Source organism: Urocampus carinirostris, chromosome 3 (assembly GCF_059441175.1).
Source record: "Urocampus carinirostris isolate Australia breed hairy pipefish chromosome 3, RoL_Ucar_1.0, whole genome shotgun sequence".
Lineage (NCBI taxonomy): Eukaryota > Metazoa > Chordata > Actinopteri > Syngnathiformes > Syngnathidae > Urocampus > Urocampus carinirostris.
This window is the reverse complement of record NC_142351.1, coordinates 4,750,950-4,771,213: the sequence shown is the minus strand read 5'-3', so window position 1 is coordinate 4,771,213 and position 20,264 is coordinate 4,750,950. Positions and strand designations below refer to the sequence as shown.

Genomic DNA, 20,264 nt, shown 5'->3' with positions numbered 1-20,264 from the left:
ACAACATTAAAACCGCGACTGACAAATTTTGCAACATACACAGTAATGTAATTGATATTGTCAAGCTGTTTGGATTTATTTACATTTTTGGGGGGGGGGTTATTTATGTTAGTTTTGCCGTATGTTATACTCTACTAAAATGCTAATTCCCCTTATAGATGTTGAGAGCCAGCAGAGGTGCTAACCACATGGTGTGCGTATGTTGTGTCGCTCATTGCAGAAGCTCTAATAAAAGCCTCATCATCCAGTCCAGCCTGAATGGGGATCCTTGGGGGACGGCTACACAGCAGTTACATATATACTCATAGCAGTTCATATTTCAGTTTAATGTTGTCTTACAATGTGGTCATGGTGATTTCGAGTCTGAACTTGATTTTGGTCCAGGAAAATCCAAGTCCCTTTTTTGTTTTGTCTTGAGTTAACACATAGTTAAGTTTCAGTTCTGGCAAAAGTCATCACTCATAAAATGATTTCTGACTCTTGAATGGCCAAAATAACAATACATTAACAAATGGCTTTCAATTATATTTATTTGGTTCAGAATTGAATTTGGTGGTTAGCAATTCGGTCAGCAGGTGGTGCTCTTGTTGTAGAAAATAAACTTGCATTTTTAGAATAGATTTGCATACATTTAGAAAGAAATGTAGAAATACTTGCTTACAGTTGGGAGAAATGTTGTTTACATCTCGGGAAGGTCTCGGCGGATAAACAATCCTCCTTAAGGGAGGACAACAGATAACGGCAAAGGGCAATGTGACATAAACTGGCATAAACTTAAGAACACTTCCAAATAAGGGGGTGGATTTTATAAGGTTTATTGTTCTATATTCTTTATCAATTATCCATTATCCGTTATCGGTCAAATCATAATACGCCACAAAGTCAAGGGGCCGAGACACTTGCTCTCAGCCAAGAGGCTGAGTCAAGGACGGAACCCTGAGCATATACGCCTTCAGGCGTGAAAAGGGACGGGGCCAAACCGGGTACACGTGCTATGTTGAAAACTATAAAGACACACGCATATCTTTGATTCGCTGAGTCTCTTGTTGAAATTGTGTATCAATAAAAAAGAACTCCCTCTTGCGTCATTTTGATTCCTGCATTTCTTTGAACACGTATGAGACGATTCAACAAATTGGTCTTATCTTCAACACTCTCGGTTTCCGACACGCATTCATTTGAAATAGCCTGTGTCTAGCATCGATCATGAAGGGTCCAACTTTAAAAACAAAGTATTTTCAGCTTCAAATGATCGATTTTGAAGATCATTGATAGGGATAGTGATTTATCAGTCCAGAAGAAAAATGACATCGGTTTGATTTTATTAGACCACGTTTTATTCACATGACAAAATTGAATCAAACAAAAGAATAAAGCACATTGTTGACACAATCATTCTAAGCAAGGGGGAGGAAATGATGCAACAGGTTAACAGTACTGATCAGTGAACCCGGTTTTAAGATAATAGACTCATTTCAATGATCAGGGATTGTTTTCATAGCGCACCAACATGGGATATTTGCCCAAAACACCAAAGAGGCTGTTGCACTAACCCTTTTTGTGTACTTTTGAGAACAAAATGTCCCTCAGTGGAGAGGTGTGTGAGAAGCAGCACATGGCCAACCAGGAAGATGAAGAAATAAAGGTTCTTATCTCTTTTGGCAGTGGACTTCACGGGGATTGTTGTCATCCGGACGACAGGGACGGAGAAAGGCTCTCCAAGCTTTGGGACTCTGGTGAGACCAGGCCACAACCCTGGGTACCTAGGTCGGCGATCTTATTGTTTCATAATTGTTGATAACAGGCAAAATTTTATGCAGACAGACAATGAAATAGATCATCTATCAAGAAACATGACACATATGCAAATCAATAATCTTTTGAATCCATATGAAGACTTTGGGGTTTCAAATCTTTATTATTCAGCTGGAGGGTCTGCTCAATTCCTGTGGATAAATGTGGGTTTTTTGATTTGTTGGCAGAGTCAGTGGTTGGAAAAAGGTGAGGGGAAATGGTTTTGTGGCAGTTATGTTCCTATAGACTGGCTGTATGATACTTGGTCAATTAAGTGGTTTTTAAGCACCCACTTTCAGTGAATGTTTGACCACAAACCGAGCAGGCAAAAGTTGTCTCGCCAGTTGGTTTCTGATGTGTAATTTCTGATGCCCGATATGGATGATTTTTTTTTACCACAAGGTCAACAAGTCACAGGCCTCTCACCGGTGTGGGTTCTAATGAGTTTCTTCAAGCTTCCACTCTAAGTAAATCTTTGACCGCAAACTGAGCTGGAAAAAGGCTTCTCGCCAGTGTGGGTTCTTGTGTGTAATTTCTAGTGCCGATATGGATGAATATTTACCACAAAGTCAACAGGTCTAAGCGTTTTCACCAGTGTGGGTTCTAATGTGTTTTAGTTTCCACTCTGGGTGAGTCTTTTACCGCAAATAGAATAAGAAAAAGGCTTCTCCCCAGTGTGGGTTCTGTTGTGCATTTTTAAGTCCCCACTCCGTGTGAATGTTTTACCACAAACTGAGCAGGCAAAAAGCTTAGTTGTTGAGATTTCAATTGTCAATTTTGGGTAAATTTTTGACTACAAATTTAGCAGGAAAAAGGCTTCTCGCCAGTGTGGGATCTAATGTGCCTCTTTAAGCGTTCACTCCGGGTGAATCTTTGACCGCAAACCGAGCAAGCAAAAAGCTTCTCGCTAGTGTAGGTTTGTTTATCTTATTTCAAGTGTCCATTTCAGGCGAATGTTTCATTACAATCTGAGCAAAAAAAAGCCTTCTCACCAGTGTGGGTTAGTTGGTGTAGTTTCAATTGCCCATTTTGGGCGAATTTTCTTACCACACACTGAGTAAGAAAAAGGATTATCACCTGTGTGGGTTAGTTGGTATGATTTAAAGTATCCATTTATGGTGAATTTCTGACCACAAATTGAACAGGAAAAAGGCTTCTCCCCAGTGTGGGTTTCAGTGTGTTTTTTAAGCTCCCACTGTCAATGAATCTTTTATCACAAACTGATTAAGCAAAAGGCTTCTCCCCAGTGTGGGCTAGTGTGTGTTTTTTTAAGCCCCCGCTCTGTGTGAATGTTTTACCACAAACTAAACAAGAAAAAGGCTTCTCGCCTGTGTGGGTTAGCTGGTGTAATTTCAAGTGTCCATTTCGGGCGAATCTTTTACCACAAATTGAGCAGGAAAAAGGCCTCTCGCCAGTGTGAGTTAGTTGGTGTAATTTCAATTTTCCATTTTGGGAGAATCTTTTATCACAAACTGAGCAGGCATAAGGCTTCTCCCCAGTATGGGTTCTGGTGTGCACTCTTAAGTCCCCACTCTTGTTGAATCGTTTTCCACAAATTGAGCAGGCAAACGGCTTCTCGCCAGTGTGGGTTAGTTGGTGTGATTTCAAGTGTCCATTTCGGGTGAATTTTTTACCGCAAAGTGAACAAGAAAAAGGTTTCTCGCCAGTGTGGGTTTTTTGGTGTGATTTTAAGCTCCCACTGTGTGAGAATCGTTTTCCACAAATTGAGCAGGAAAAAGGCTTATGGCCAGTGTGGGTTCTGGTGTGCATTTTTAAGTCGCCACTCCGTGTGAATTTTTTACCACAAACTGAGCAGGCGAAAGGCTTCTCGCCAGTGTGGGTTAGTTGGTGTAATTTCAATTTTCCATTTTGGGTAAATCTTTTATCACAAACTGAGCAAGAAAAAGGCCTATCACCAGTGTGGTTCAGTGTGTGTGTTTTTACGTCCCTATACTGAGAAAATCGTTTACCACAAATTGAGCAGGCGAAAGGCTTGTCGCCCGTATGAGTTCGTTGGTGTAATTTTAATTGTCCATTTTGGGTAAAATTTTTACCACAAACTGAGCAGGCGAAAGGCTTTTCGCCCGTGTGGGTTAGTTGGTGTAATTTCAATTTTTCTTTTTGGGAGAATCTTTTATCACAAACTGAGCAGGCATAAGCCTTCTCCCCAGTGTGGGTTCTAGTGTGTATTTTAAAGCTCCGACTGTCACTGAATCTTTTATCACAAACTGAACAAGAAAAACGCTTCTCCCCAGTGTGGATTCTGGTGTGCACTTTTAAGCTCTCGCTCCTGGTGAATCTTTTACCACAAATTGAGCAGGAAAAAGGCTTCTCGCCAGTGTGGGTTAGTTGGTGTAATTTCAATTTTCCATTTTGGGAGAATCTTTTATCACAAACTGAGCAGGCATAAGGCTTCTCCCCAGTATGGGTTCTGTTGTGCACTCTTAAGTCCCCACTCTTGTTGAATCTTTTACCACAAATTGGGCAGGAAAAGGGCTTCTCGCCAGTATGAATTTGTGTGTGTATTTTTAAGTTCCCACTTGTAGTGAATCTTTTATCGCAAACGGAGCAGGCAAAAGACTTCTCGCCAGTGTGGGTTCTCGTGTGTTTTTTCAAACTCCCTTTGTCAATGAATCTTTTATCACAAACCGAGCAAGAAAAAGGCTTCTCACCAGCGTGGACTTTCATATGCAACTTCAGATAAGACTTGAATCGAAACGTTTTCCCACACTGAGAACATGTGCAACCACCTTCAGCGTTAGCAGAGTAGGATGAGTCGTCGTCATCCGTTTTCACGTGTTGATGGGAGCTGATGCTTAGAGGCTCAGGTTGACCTTGATCTTTGACGGTAGAACGGACCCCGGTCACTAGCGAAACTGGAAAATCGTCCTCTTTAACGCCAACAGGCTCCCCATCCTCTGTCTCTTGCTTAACGTGATAAGGCTTCAGATCCTCCTCCTCCTCAATTTTAACGGCAGGCAACTCTGGTTCCTGCCGCACAGTAGGAAGATATTCTTGGCTGACGTCTGCAAGACACAAGTCACATTTATTTGTATTGCCCTTAACTAGTACAGTGCCATAACGTATTAGTTTTTTTTCAGAAGCATTGTCCCCGAGAGCCAAACATAAAAAAAATCTAAAGGCTTAGACGCTGCTGATCAGTAAGTATTAGGCCTCGAGGAATTAAATCGCCATTAGATGGTAGGAGTGGCTTTAATCAGACTCCTTTGTCAACACTTAGTGCCGCGTTTTTTTCCTGTATTCGCCGTATTACTCTGTAGGGCGGTGAGTAAGCGCCGGTGTATATGCCAAATAAGCGCAGTGTATTTGGTATTGGAGTCATCCAAAAGTAATTGAAAGTAATCCAGTTAAAGTAACCCTACCCAACCCTGCAGAACATGATGCACCTGTTTGTGGTCGTCAGCTGTATAAAGACACCTGTCCACCCCACACAATCAGTAAGACTTGAACTTGTAACATGGCGAAGAACAAAGAGCTGTCCAAAGACACCAGATCAATAGAACGGGAGCCTAATCCTTAGTGTAAGACCCTAACCTTGTTTCGGAACCCTAAAATAGTTGAAAATTCTAAATTGCAGCCAATAATAATAATAATAATCCTTCACCTAACTTTAGACCTATCCCTGTTTCAGACTGTAACCTTAGCCTTACACTAGCTGTAACCCCCGTCCTAAACCTTTTTTCCCATTTTTTGGAAACCTACACGAAATGATCTGCATTTATATAGCACTTTTCAAGTCAAGACTTCCCAAAGCGCTTTACATTGTGCTCTACATTTCCAAATAGCGGCTGTGCAGCCATGTAAGGCGCTAACCTGCTTATTGGGGGTATTAGGGGTTCAGTGTCTTACCCAAGGGCACTTCGACATGTAACACGGAGGAGCCGGGATTCGAACTGCGATCTATTGATCCCAAGACGACGACTCTGCCTCCTGAGCCACTGCCGCCCAAACACATTTAGTTGAGAGCCCTAATATGGGGCTCAAACCCTAGATCATAACCCTCAACTTATCCCAAGAGCCAAGAAGAGATCCGCAGGTTCGAGAGCGTTCTCCATTCTGGCCCCGGTGCTGTGGAATGCTCTGTCCCCTGAGATTTGATCTGCAACCTCAGTGGAACTGTTTCAATATAGGCCTTAAACACACTTCTATTCTATAGCATATGAATAACCTATGTTTTATGTTGAGAATATCTGTATTATTTGCCCTCGTGTAGGTTTAAGAACAGGAGATGGTGTCTATTTTTCAATTTTAGTCTATTTTGTTTTTTTGTTTTTTTTTGCTGAATTGTTTCCCCTATTAAGTCATTTTGTGCATAATGTTACATAACAATTTGTCATATATGCATTAAAGCAACAAAAGCAATCTAAAGAGCCAGTTCTGAGCCGAAAAGAGCTGTCTAATTTTGGTCAGTCAAGCCGAAAGAGTTGCTTCTCTATAAAAAGAATTCCTGTCACTACTACGAAGCAATATGCTGGGAGGGGCTGCTCCCTCCGTGGGGACTGATACGCACCCTGTGTGCTGAGGGAGCAGAAGAGTCCAAGCTAGTGTCCAGTGACATACACAATTATTTACGAGATGACGTATGCGCTGCCCAAACAGCCATCATTACTACATCCACTTTTCTTTGGGTGGGCAGAACGTGCCCGTGGGTGAGGGACCGGCCACCCCCCACTGGTAACGCCCCTGATGTCAAGGATGTAGCAGAAGCAAATATGACCAACCTGCCCCGAGCTGCTTGGAAACAGCGTCCGGTCCTCGCCGTTCTCGCTCGATCTCCTCTTTAACTCCCCGAAGCTTCTCTTGAAGAGATCCTTCCTCACTGGAGCACATTTTTTTCTGCGTTTGAAGCTAAACAAAAAATCGCCACGAGGTGTCGCTCCAACTCGGGAGTAAAAAGGACAAACCTTCCAAAAGGACCGCAAAGTGATTCTTCTGTCGAGTTTACGTCGTTTTAAGTCGACTACAGGACTTTTGGTAGGTTTCTCGACAATTCTTGTTCGGCAGCCATGCCAGCTTCTCATTCGAAACCCCACCGCAGTGGATTATGGGACACGGATACAAACAGAGGGCTTGGATAGGTCGGCCTGCTGTAGCAGACCGCTAACTAGCGTGCCTACGCGGCGGCCATTTTGGTAGGGGCAACTTCGCGCGATGGAATTACATTGAAAAAAAATTGCAACCTGCTCATTTTAAAACTGATTTTCATGTGGGTAACTTGTTGTTATGAACGTTTACACTTGCTTTTATAACGGCCAATTAACTTAAAAATATTTCAAACTAAAAATACATTAAAAAACAACAACAATTTTTATAAACCATTATAGAAGTACAAATTTGATACTGTGTAACAGGTGTCATAATAACTTTAATTTTGTCGAAATTCTGGCTGAAACATGTTCGTACAGTTTGTGTATAAGTGTCCTGCAATGACACGTCCAACAGCGCCACTTGCTGGTAGGGGGAATGTTTAGTTTAGCCTTTGATTTTATGACCGGAATGCGGAAATTGTTAGCAGTCTCGAGCTAACGGTTAGCCACGATGGAGGAAGTCGGACATCCGGGTACTTGGTCACGTGACAAAGCAATCCACCGGCGCCGCCACCTTTGTTTGGGGGAAAATGTTAGAGTCTGACTAGAATAATGTGGTTTGAAAAAATTTATTGACACTAAAAACAGAAAACAATCATGACAATCTCAACAGCAATTAAGCACATTCACAATATTATATTCCAATATTACGTTTTTAACAGCAAACACAAAGTGAGGTTTGAACAAACCTTCTCGAAAATCAAACATATTCACAATTTCATTATATAACATCTTAGTTAGTTTCAATAGATCCGTCCGGGCCAAAGTCGATTGTCCTCGGTCTGAACAAATCCACCGACACCAACAGCAGCAAAACACAGCCATGAAGCATATTCACAATTTTTTTATATTTGACAATATGACGTGACGATATGACATTGGCGAACAGTTGCTGTGTAAACGGGTGTACGTCTAATAAGAGGAAGAGTCCTGATCGGAAATATTTCGGCTCGCTACAGTTTAACTGTACGGGTCAGGTGTATCGACATTTCGTACTGTGTGCACGGTTACAAAGAATGACAATAAAAAAGTAAATTCTATTCTTTGTACATTTGTAACTTTTTAAGCAAAAAACAACAGTTAATGGTCCAAGATCTCACTGTTGCAGTGAGACCAAGGCGAACAGCTGCCTCCACATTCAATAAAAGAGCACTTACACAAGAACATGTTTTCCCCAAACCTGCTTTACAGTCTCAGTGAGCATTGATCACAGAACCAGCTCTGCTCAAACAAACCCAAGGGTGGCAGGGTTCATCCGTTACACGCCATGAAGGTTTTTGAGCATGAAGTGACCTGTCGTCGTAGTGATGTGAAAAACTGTCTGAACCCATCCAGAAATGAAGAAAGTGTGAGCTTCTAAGGATCAATAGTTCTCCATCGCTTCTTTCGAATACAGGCCTAAAAAAATAGAAATAACTAATGTACAGACAAAGCATCAGTAAATACACTTAACCCGTAACCTGTTTAATTTTCATGTAAAACTGCATCTACTATGAATTTATAATAAAAAATTTTTAGGTAAGAACAGAGTTCATACCGAGGTATCACTTAGAAATAAATTCGGACCACAAAATCAAATCACACAGTGGACCCAGATCAGGAGCTGCCTGATCTGGGTCTCCTCTGATTGCAAAGGCATTAAAAGGAACTTTTATGAGGGAAAAGGTTAATAACTCAAACTAGATCAGCCCGGTTAGTAAAGCAGTGTCTACTAGTTCCCTTTTGCAGTCTAAATTTCATATAGGTGGTGTCGAGTTCATGATCCATGTTGGTCTATATGAAAAACATGATCTATATTGGTCACATAAGATCCCTTTTATTCGGGTTAAGATAGCCATTACAGATTTTCCTATCCAACACACATCAACAAATTAATGGAACAATACCTGACATCCAATAACTCAAAACTGAAAGGAAGTACTAGGACCGGTCTGCGGCATTCACTGATCTAGCCTAATTAAGCAATTGTCATGTAAATCCACTTCCTTCTTAAAATTAAATGACATTTAAACAAAACAAATATACGGCTAATACTTACGGGGACTTTTGATTAGATACGTAAACACGTCCTTATAATGGACATCAGGCCAGAATTTTGGACCGTTGATCCATCTGTCGGATGGAAGCTAGTACGGACACATTTTAACCCCAGCCAGCTGTAATTTTGCCATATAGCGATATTTTGCTTGTGGTGGTATACTCATACGAAATTTTGCTTGATAAACTTGACGATTTATTGCTTTAAACCCGAAAAACTTTGCTTGCGTTTAAACTTTACGGTTCGATTGCTTTTTCCCTCCAAACAAAGATGGTGGATACATATCATGACATCATCCATCTTTTGGTGCTCCGCAAAAAGTGAACTGACAACATTAAAACCGCGACTGACAAATCTCAACATAAACAGTAATGTAATTGATATTGTCAAGCTGTTTGGATTTATCTTAGTTTTGCCGTACGTTGTACTCAACTAAAATGCTAATTCCCCTTATAGATGTTGGGAGCCAGCGGAGGTGCTAACCACATGGGGTGTGTATGTTGTGTCGCTCATTGCAGCAGCTCTAATGAAAGGCTCATCATTCAGTCGAGCCTGAATGTGGATCCTTGCGGGGACGGCTACAGGGCAGTTACATATATACTTATAACAGTTCATATTTATGTTTAATGTTGTCTTACAATGTGGTCCTGGTGATTTCCAGTCTCAACTTGATTTTGGTCCAGGAAAATCCAAGTCCTTTTTCTGTTTTGTCTTGAGTTAACACATAGTTAAGTTTCAGTTCTGGCAAAAGTCATCACTCATAAAATGATTTCTGACTCTTTTATGCCCAAAATAACAACACATTTACAAATGGCTTTCCACTATATTTATTTGGTTCTGAATCGAATTTGGTGGTTACCAATTCGGTCAGCAGGCGGTGCTCTTGGTTTCCAACACAAATTTATTCGAAATAGCCAGTGTCTAGCATTGATCATGAAGGGTCCAACTTTAAACACAAAGTATTTTCAGCTTTAAATGATCTATTTTGTAGATCATTGATAGGGATAGTGATTGATCAGTCCATAAGAATAATAACATTGACCTACAAATAATGCACGCAGTTTGATTTTATTAAACCACGTTTTATTCACATGACAAAATAAAATCAAACAAAAGAATAAAGCACATTGTTGACACAAACATTCTAAGCAAGGGGGAAGGGAGACGAAATGATGCAACAAGTTAACAGTACTGATCAGTGAACCCGGTTTTAAGATAATAGACTCATTTCAAGAATCAGGGATTGTTTTCATAGCGCACCAAAATGGGATATTTGCCCAAAACACCAAGGAGGTTGTTGAACTAACCCTTTTTGTGTACTTTGGAAAACAAAAAGTCCCTCAGGGAAGGGGTATGCAAGAAGCAGCACATGGCCAACCAGAAAGATGAAGAAATTAAGGTTCCCAAATCTTTTGGCGGTGGACTTCACAGGGATATTTCTCATCCGGACGACAGGGACGGAGAGAACCACAGGCTCTCCAAGCATTGGGGCTCTGGTGAGACCAGGCCACAACCCTGGGTACTTAGGTCGGCGATGTTATTGTTTCATAATTATAATTGTTGATAACAGGCAATATTTTATGCAGACAGACAATGTAATAGATCATCTATCAAAAAACATGACACATATGCAAATTAATCTTTTCAATCCATATGAAGACTTTGGGGTTTCAAATCTTTATTATTCAGCCGGGGGTCTGCTCAATTCCTGTGAATAAATGTGAGTTTTTTTATTTTTTGGCAGAGTCAGTGGTTGGAAAAAGGTTAGGGGAAATGGTTTTGTGGCAGTTATGTTCCTATAGACTGTATGATACTTGGTCAATTAAGTGTTTTTAAGCCCCCACTTTCAGTGAATGTTTGACCACAAACCGAGCAGGCAAAAGTTTTCTCCTCAGTGTGGTTTCTGATGTGTAATTTCTAGTGCCCGATATGGATTAATTTTTTTTAACCACAGGGTCAACAGGTCAAAGACTTCTCGCCAGTGTGGGTTCTTGTGTGTAATTTGTAGTGCCGGTATGGATGAATTTTTCACCACAAAGTCAACAGGTCTAAGGTTTTTCACTAGTGTGGGTTCTAATGTGTTTTTTAAGTCTCCACTCTGTTTAAGTCTTTTACCGCAAATAGAATAAGAAAAAGGCTTCTCCCCAGTGTGGGTTCTGTTGTGCATTTTAAAGTCCCCACTCCGTGTGAATGTTTTACCACAAACTGAGCAGGCAAAAAGCTTCTCGCCAGTGTGGCTTTAATGGTGTGATTTCAATTGTCTATTTTGGGTACATTTTTTTACCACAAATTCAGCAGGCAAAAGGCTTCTCGCCAGTGTGGGATAGTGTGTGTGTTTTTAAGTCAACAATCTGGCTGTATCCTTTTCCACAAATTGAGCAGGCGAAAGGCTTCTCGCCAGTGTGGGATCGAATGTGCCTCTTTAAGTGTTCACTCTGTGTGAATGTTTTACCGCAAACTGAACAAGAAAAAGGCTTCTCGCCTGTGTGGGTTAGTTGGTGTAATTTCAAGTGTCCATTTCGGGCGAATCGTTTTCCACAAATTGAGCAGGCAAAAGGCTTCTCGCCAGTGTGGGTTAGTTGGTGTGATTTCAAGTGTCCATTTCGGGTGAATTTTTTACCGCAAAGTGAACAAGAAAAAGGTTTCTCGCCAGTGTGGGTTTTTTGGTGTGATTTTAAGCTCCCATTGTGTGAGAATCGTTTTCCACAAATTAAGCAGGAAAAAAGCTTCTCGCCAGTGTGGGTTTTTTGGTGTGATTTTAAGCTCCCATTGTGTAAGAATCGTTTTCCACAAATTAAGCAGGAAAAAAGCTTCTCGCCAGTGTGGGTTCTGGTGTGCATTTTTAAAACGCCACTACGTATGAATTTTTTACCACAAACTGAGCAGGCAAAAGGCTTCTCGCTAGTGTGGGTTAGTTGGTGTGATTTTAAGTCTCCATTTCTGGTGAATTTTTTACCGCAAACTGAGCAGGCGAAAGGCTTCTCGCCAGTGTGGGTTAGTTGGTGTAATTTCAATCTTCCATTTTGGGTGAATCTTTTATCACAAACTGAGCAAGAAAAAGGCTTGGCGCCAGTGTGGTTTAGTGTGTGTGTTTTTACGTCCCTATACTGAGAAAATCGTTTTCCACAAATTGAGCAGGCGAAAGGCTTCTCGCCCGAATGGGTTCGTTGGTGTAATTTTAATTGTCTATTTTGGGTAAAAATTTTACCACAAACTGAGCAGGCGAAAGGCTTTTCACCCGTGTGGGTTAGTTGGTGTAATTTCAATTTTCCATTTTGGGAGAATCTTTTATCACAAACTGAGCAGGCGTAAGGCTTCTCCCCAGTGTGGGTTCTAGTGTGTATTTTAAAGCTCCCACTGTCACTGAATCTTTTATCACAAACTGAACAAGAAAAACGCTTCTCCCCAGTGTGGATTCTGGTGTGCACTTTTAATTTCCCACTCTTCTTGAATCTTTTACCACAAATTGAGCAGGAAAAAGGCTTCTCACCAGCGTGGACTTTCATATGCAACTTCAGATAAGACTTGAATCGAAACGTTTTCCCACACCGAGAACATGTGCAACCACCTTCAGCGTTAGCAGAGTAGAATGTGTCGTCGTCATCCGTTTTCACGTGTTGACGGGAGCTGATGCTTCGAGGCTCCCGCCAACCGTTATCTTCGGGTTGACCTCGATCTTCGACGTTTGAACGGACTCTGGTCACTAGCGAGACTGGAAAATCGTCCTCCTCTTTAACGCCAAAAGGCTCCCGATCCTCTGTCTCTTGCTTAACGTGATAAGGCTTCTGATCCTCCTCCTCCTCAATTTTAACGGCAGGCAAATCTGGTTCCTGCTGCGCAGTAGGAAGATATTTTTGGCTGACGTCTGCAAGACACAAGTCACATTTATTTGTATTTCCCTTAACTCGTTCAGTGCCATAACGTATTAGTTTGTTTTCAGAAGCATTGTCCCGGAGTGCCAAACAAAAAAATATTCAAAAGGCTTAGACGCTGCTGATCAGTAAGTATTAGGCCTCTAGGAATTAAATCGCCACTAGATGGTAGGAGTGGCTTTGATCAGATTCCTTTGTCAACACTCAGTGCCGCGTTTTTTTCCTGTATTCGCCGTATTACGCTGTAGGGCGGTGAGTAGGCGCCGGTGTATATGCCAAATAAGCGCAATGTGACGAGAAAAGCAAAGTTAAGTACAGACTTTTAACGCTTAAAATCTTTATTCTTTCTAAAATAAACGACCAATGGCCTTTGTTGGGATGACGTTTCGTAGTACCCTGCGATCACCATGACAACCTGAATCACGTGATAACGTCACCCGAGACATCAGGGGCTGAGAATTCTTGCAAAGTTCATGCATAAGTTTGGAATTGGGGGGTTTGGTCACCTAATGACTCCCAACACAGCAGTTGGGGCTAAAATGGCGGCGCCCTGTTCGGCTGTGGCTGCATCGGCTCGATACAGTTTAACTGTGCGGGTCAAATGTATAGACATTTCGTTCTGTGTGCATGGTTACAAAGTAAATTCTTCATGTTGAAAAAGCAACGGGGCGAAACTTCTGCTCGAAATGCATCATTTTGGAAGGAGGCATTTTTCTCAGAAGTTTTCCAGGAAACAAGTATTTTCGAAAAAACTTGGCAATGTTATCAAATCAACTAAATCAACTGTTGTCTCATGAAAGATGACTGTTAAGGCTTCCTTTTGGCATCGGCACTTCCCATTTGAGAGAAACGTCTGGCACTAATCAGCAACAGTCACAGAGGGCTGCAAAGACCACCACGACAACATCCCATGATCTGAAACCTACGCGAGGGCAAGGAAAAACTAAGAAAATCTCAGCATGAGGAAAATGAAGAAACATAAGAATGAGCCACACATGAGGTCATCCCCTTGACCAGGCCAAAATGGATGATGCAAGGCATCAACAGAAAACACACAGTCAACATTAGTGTTTGCCATACCATAGGAAGAGTCTGGCCGGCTGCTGGGGTTTAATTGGTCCCTCCACGGTTTTTATATGTGTATTATTAAAAAAGTATTATTTGAAATAGAAATTAATATGAATTTCAAAATTATATATATGTTATTACATTATATATGTAAGAGAAACGCAGCCAGATGGCTCAACTAACAGGAAGTGACTGAACTCCAAAAGCTTAGGGTCAACCAATCATGTTGAAATCCGCCTTCCACCTCGAAAACGCACGCTCCAAATTCATTTTTCCCGCTTCCGGCCGGCGATCGCGCTCGACACCAGCTCTCATTCCATTTTAAGTTCTCCCATTTTTGGAGGAAACGTCGTTGGGCGTCGCCCCAAAAAATACGCAGAGAGGAGATATGGCAAAAAGGCAACACTCTTTATTGTATTGCTCAAAACAACTCGTGATGACTCATGATGGTCGCCCACGCCGACTCACTCGGTAAACAGCTTGTGACTTCCTGCAACATCATCATGCCATCACTTCCGCCAGATGTCTACACACAATAGGCTCTTGTCAGCTCCAAAACTGTTTGCTTCAAATTCATTTCAGGTTAAACTTTCCTTGTCCTTACTTATTATCTACTTTCTACAACGATATTTCACTATTCCATTTGTTTATTAGCCAGAACCCTTATTCTATTTACGTGAAAGCAAAATTTGGAAACTGAATAGAACGCCATTAATGTCATTACACAGCGTCATCAAATTCAAATCCGCCCCATTTCGTGCAACTATACACATAGAAATTAGAGTAAAACTGAATTTAAAAGTAACATTGAATTCAAAAAAATAACATTAAGTTTAAAAGTACGGCAATTACCAATGTGAAACCAAATATTTTTATATTTACACAATATAAAACGTAGGTAGGCAGAAACTGTGACAGGAGCGAGGGGGTGTTTTTGAAGGTTGGCTTTAAAACTTAATATTTAGTTTCTTTTGTCTTTTATTAGCATATTTGGTATTGGAGTCATCCAAAAGTCATTGAAAGTAATCCAGTTAAAGTAACCCTACCCAACCCTGCTGAACATGATGCACCTGTTTGAGGTAAGACTTGAACTTGTAACATGGCGAAGAACACAGAGCTGTCCAAAGACACCGGATCAAAAGAACGGGAGCCTAATCCTTAGTGTCAGACCCTAACCTTGTTTTGGAAACCCTAAAATAGTTAAAAATTCTAAATTGCAGCCAAAACCCTGGCGAATAATCCTTCACCTAACTTTAGACCTATCCCTGTTTCAGACTGTAACCTTAGCCTTACACCTTACGCTAGCTGTAACCCCCGCCCTAAACCTTTTTTCAATTTTTTGGAAACCTACATGAAATGATCTGCATTTATATAGCACTTTTCAAGTCAAGACTTCCCAAAGCGCTTTACATTGTGCTTCACATTCCCCAATAGCGGCTGTGCAGCCATGTAAGGCGCTAACCTGCTTATTGGGGGTATTAGGGGTTCAGTGTCTTACCCAAGGGCACTTCGACATGTAACACGGACAAGCCGGGATTCGAACTGGGATCCCTTGATCCCAAGACAAGCGCTCTACCTCCTGAACTACTGCCGCCCCAAAAGTAATACAGTTTTTCTAATTAACAATATACCGTATTTTCCGCACTATAAGGCGCACCTAAAAGCCGTTATTTTTTTCAAAAGCTGACCATGCGAACTGCGATCTATTGATCCCAAGACGAGCGCTCTACCTCCTTAGCCACTGCTGCCCCAACACATTTAGCTGAGAGCCCTAATATGGGGCTCAAACCCTAGTTCATAACCCTCAACTTATCCCAAGGGCCAAGAAGAGATCCGCAGGTTCGAGAGCGTTCTCCATTCGGGGCCTTGGTGCTGTGGAATGCTCTTCTGAGATTTGATCTAGATCCTCAGTGGAATTGTTTCAATATAGGCTTAAAACACACTTCTATTCTATAGCATTAGAATAACTTATATTTTGTGTTAACAATATCTGTGTATTATTTGTCCTCGTGTAGGTTTTAGAACAGGAGATGGTGTCTAATTTTCTATTTTAGTCTATTTTGTGTTTTTTTCTTTGCTGAATTGTTTCCCATTTTAAGTCATTTTGTGCATAATGTTACATAACAATTTGTCATATATGCATTAAAGCAACAAAAGCAATCCAAAGAGCCAGTTCTGAGACGAAAAGGGCTGTCTGATTTTGGTCAATCAAGCTGAAAGAGTCGCTTCTCTATAAAAAAACAAAAACAGAATTCCTGTCACTACTACGAAGCAATATGCTGGGAGGGGCTGCTCCCTCCGTGGGGACTGATACGCACCCTGTGTGCTGAGGGAGCAGAAGAGTCCAAGCTAGTGTCCAGTGACATACACAATTATTTACGAGATGACGTATGCGCTGCCCAAACAGCCATCATTACTACATCCACTTTTCTTTGGGTGGGCAGAGCGTGCCCGTGGGTGAGGGACCGGCCACCCCCACTGGTAACGCCCCTGATGTCAAGGATGTAGCAGAAGGGAAAATGACCAACCTGCCCCGAGCTGCTTGGAAACAGCGTACGGTCGTCGACGTTCTCGCTCGGCCTCCCTTTTGGTTTCCAGAAGCTTCTCTTTGAGAGGTCCTTCCTCACTGGAGCACATTTTTTCTGCGTTTGAAGCTAAACAAAAAACGCCACGAGGTGTCGCTCCAACTTGGTAGTAAACAGGACAAACCTTCCAAAAAGACTGCAAAGTGATTTTTCTGTCGAGTTTACGTCGTTTTAAGTCGACTACAAGACTTTTGGTAGTTTTCTCGACAATTCTTGTTCGGCAGCCATGCCAGCTTCTCTTTCGAAACCCCGCCGCAATGGATTGTGGGACACAGATACAAACAGAGGACTGTATAGGTCGGCGTGCTGTAGCAGCCCGCTAACTAGAGTGCCTACGTGGCGGCCATCTTGGTCAGGGCAACTTCGCGCAATGGATGTACATTGAAAAGAAATCACAACTGCTCATTTTATAACTGATTTTCACGTGGGTAACTTGTTGCTATCAATGTCAACGTTTGCTCTTGTAACAGAAAATTAACTTAAAATATTTTCAAATTAAATAATGCTTCTGAAAAAAAAGAACAATTTATAAACCATCATAGAACTTAAAATTTAACACTGTGTAACAGTTGTCATAATAACTTTAGTTTTGTTGAAATTCTTGCTGAAATATGTATATTTTTTATATAAATGTCCTGCAATGACCAGTCCAACAGCGTCACCTGCTGGTATAGGGTAAGCAAACCTGTCAACCTCCACGGCTCCATGCCCTTACAAACTGTCATATTTTCTCTTACAAAATACAAGATAATCTTACACCATATTTTTTTCAAACATGTTTATTTATGTAGTTTATATGTTATATTGTACATGTGATTCGTTGTATCATTCTGTACATATTCTTAATCATAAAATAAAATAAAAAAATAAAAAAATCTGGAACAATTCTTATCAGCGTAACTAAAATATCCATTAATAACACTTTCAATTTAAAGTTGTAAATAAAGACATTTTTGGAGGGAAAAATAGTTGGCATTTCTATTTTGTAAACCATTGATGCTTGTTTTTTAAATTTCAAATAGATTATTTAACAGGGACAGAAAATTTAAACCTTTGCAGCCTTGTGACCGGGGAACATGTTTTTCATAAGCCTTGTAAAGTGATCGGCAACTGTTGGAGGTATGTTGTGCTCTGTGATGAAATGGCAAAACATCAGTTCTGCAGCTGTTGAGGAGTCTTCCGATGTAGTGCCTAATTTCGACTCCCCTGCAAAATCCTCCCCCCTCGCGTGAATGCGCATTTTGCTGCGCTTCCGACAATAATTGTATTGTTTTAATAAGCTTATTATATAGAATACGATCGCTATTGGGGCAGCACGGCGGCGCAGTGGTTAGCGGTTTGCAGGTGAGTCGAAATTATGCACTACAGCGGCAAACACATGCACACAGTAGCATCAAACGCTCGCGTCGTTTGCAACGAAAAAAACGATACCGAGATAGAGGCTACCGCGGCCAACTCATTTGACTTGATTGATTTGCCGTTTGGTAATAGTCGGTATATACCGGATGGTACCCATTATTGACAAATTTGCGTTTTTCCGTACAGATTTTCTTGTAAGTCGTACACGTCTTAAAATGCATCATAAACGTACTTTGTACGGCAAAAACGTACAGGTTGACAGGTATGGGTAAGGTTTAGTTTAGCCTCTGATTTTATGACCGGAATGCGGATATTGTTAGCAGTCTCCAGCGCATTGCTAACAGTAAGCCACGATCTTTTGGTGCTCCGCAAAAAGTGAACTGACATTAAAACCACAACTGACAAATCTCGCAACATACACAATGATATCATTGATATTGTCAAGCTGTTTGGATTTATTTTCGTTTCGTTCTTGTCGCCATTTATGTTAGTTGCCGTACGTTGTACTCTACTGGAATGCTAATTCCCCTTTATAGATGTTGAGAGCCAGCGGAGGTGCTAACCACAAGGTGTGTGTATGTTGTGTCTCAAATATATAAAAAGGATGATGTTGGTTAAAATTCCGATTAAGAAATATGTTGAATTCATTGTAAACGTTAAAACTACTATACGATCACTTGTTCAAACTATCTTGTTAAAATGTATGTAAAATTATTGTAATGGTTGATTTTGTGAACTGTATTGTATGTCAACTGTAAAGAAAACTGATATGTTTAGAGCAGTCTCCAGCACGCTGCTAACGATGTTGAAAGCCAGCGGAGGTGCTAACTGTTAACAGGGTTGGGAAGGGTTACTTAACTGGATTACTTTCAATTACTTTTGGATTACTCCAATACCAAATATGCTAATAAAAGACAAAAGAAACTAAATATGAATAAAATGACTACATTTTGTGCCGGCGTAAGGAGTAACAGAATACATGGAACGGCAAAAATGATGTTGGCAAGCTGTTTAGATTTATTTTCATTTTGTTTCTGTCGCATTTGATGTTAGTTTTGCCAGTGATCAAAGCCAGGCGAGAAAGCTTACCACGTGTTGTGAGTCATCATTTTACTCATATTTAGTTTCTTTTGTCTTTTATTAGCATAGTTGGTATTGGAGTAATCCAAAAGTATTTGAAATGGGGTTTTTGGGGTTTTTAAGGGTTATTGTTCTATATTCGTTATTCATTATCCATTATACGCTATCGGTCAGTTCATAATACGCTACAAAGCCAAGGAGCCGGGACTCTTACTCTCAGCCAAAAGGCCAAGCTAAGGTCCTAGCCCTAAAGCCTTGCTGCGATCATTGCGAATGCACCGTTCCCGGAGGTACTGCAATACCGGGCCGATGCGTGGAGTGGACAGAGCAAGCTCTTATGACAGAGTTTGCAGTTTCCTCATGCATGAGAAGATAAGCAGGACATTGTGGTTCAGCCTTTAAGGATATTTAGTCTTAACAGCAAGCAAACAAGAAAACGGCTTCTTCCAATCCAACATGGCAATCAACAATCAGCAAAACGAAAATATGGTGCGTGCGTAATGACCTCACACAATGTAAAACAACTTAACGCAATATCACGAGTAAGAGCGCCATGAAATTGACAAATCTTAACCCTAACCACATGGTGTGTGTGTATGTTGTGTTGCTCATTGCAGCAAGTGTAATAAAAGCCTCCTCATCCAGTCCAGCCTGAATGTGGATCCTTGGTGGGACAGCTACACCGCGGTTTTATATATGTATATAATTTATATATGTATATATTTTCGTCCTCATTGCAAGTGCTACCAACATTAAATAATCCATATTGGCACACACAGAAATAGGTTTTTTTCCTCGCCTGAATTTGGTTTTGCGATCAAATGCCTGCAAATGAGTGTAGCATGGGTGTCTTGTCAAGTCACATTTATTTATAGAGCCCTTAATCACAAAAATGTCTCAAAGGACTGCACAGGATTACAATGACACCATTACCTGATCTTAAACCAACATGCGGGCAAGGAAAAACTCCAAACCTCAGCGTAAGGAAAAAAGAAACCTTGAGAAGGGGCCTTACAGGTGGTAATCCCCCTTCCAGGATAACCAGGGTGGAATAGATTTAGCATTTAGTGACAGTACACAAACAATAGTAAACATCAATAAAAAAAGGACACTAGGTAACATGTTGAAATTTGTCCGGAAAGTGTATGACAGCAACGACGCCCCCATTCTTAACAGCTGAGATAATAGCTTGAAGCCTTACCTGGTACTGTGTCAAATTGGATCCCAAACTTAAAAACTAAATTGTGCATTTTCCACCAGCTCAGTAGCCTAGAACCAGCTCAGTAGCCTAGATGGTAAGGCGCCCGCTTTGAGACTGGGAGGTTCGGGTTCGCGCCCCGGCCGAGTCATTCCTAAGACT

The 20,264-nt window shown here is 41.1% G+C and overlaps 3 protein-coding genes across 3 annotated transcripts in view; all 3 read right to left on the bottom strand.

Annotated features, from left to right (window-relative positions):
* The window catches only part of LOC148368411 (uncharacterized), a 261,108-nt gene that overhangs the window by 215,171 nt on the left and 25,673 nt on the right, over nt 1-20,264 (bottom strand). The gene's annotated exons all lie outside the window — the stretch shown is intronic.
* On the bottom strand, nt 2,611-16,745 carry LOC148368414 (uncharacterized). Its single transcript, XM_088330429.1, has 2 exons — nt 16,409-16,745; nt 2,611-4,820 (listed from the first exon to the last, which is right to left on the bottom strand). Exons 1-2 carry the CDS (start codon nt 16,515-16,517, stop codon nt 3,019-3,021), a joined length of 1,911 nt encoding a protein of 636 aa, XP_088186555.1. The 5' UTR covers nt 16,518-16,745; the 3' UTR covers nt 2,611-3,018.
* On the bottom strand, nt 9,990-14,382 carry LOC148368415 (uncharacterized). Its single transcript, XM_088329649.1, has 2 exons — nt 14,349-14,382; nt 9,990-12,805 (listed from the first exon to the last, which is right to left on the bottom strand). Exons 1-2 carry the CDS (start codon nt 14,380-14,382, stop codon nt 11,232-11,234), a joined length of 1,608 nt encoding a protein of 535 aa, XP_088185775.1. The 3' UTR covers nt 9,990-11,231.

Excerpts from the sequence above, each read along its gene's own strand:
- LOC148368415 (XM_088329649.1), bottom strand. The coding sequence starts at position 14,382 with ATGATGTTGCAGGAAGTCACAAGCTGTTTACCGA. Across the intron at positions 12,806-14,348 it reads AGTCACAAGCTGTTTACCGA|ACGTCAGCCAAAAATATCTT; the intron begins GTGAGTCGGCGT and ends TGTGTCTTGCAG.
- LOC148368414 (XM_088330429.1), bottom strand. The coding sequence starts at position 16,517 with ATGTGCTCCAGTGAGGAAGGACCTCTCAAAGAGAAGCTTCTGGAAACC. Across the intron at positions 4,821-16,408 it reads TTCCAAGCAGCTCGGGGCAG|ACGTCAGCCAAGAATATCTT; the intron begins GTTGGTCATTTT and ends TGTGTCTTGCAG.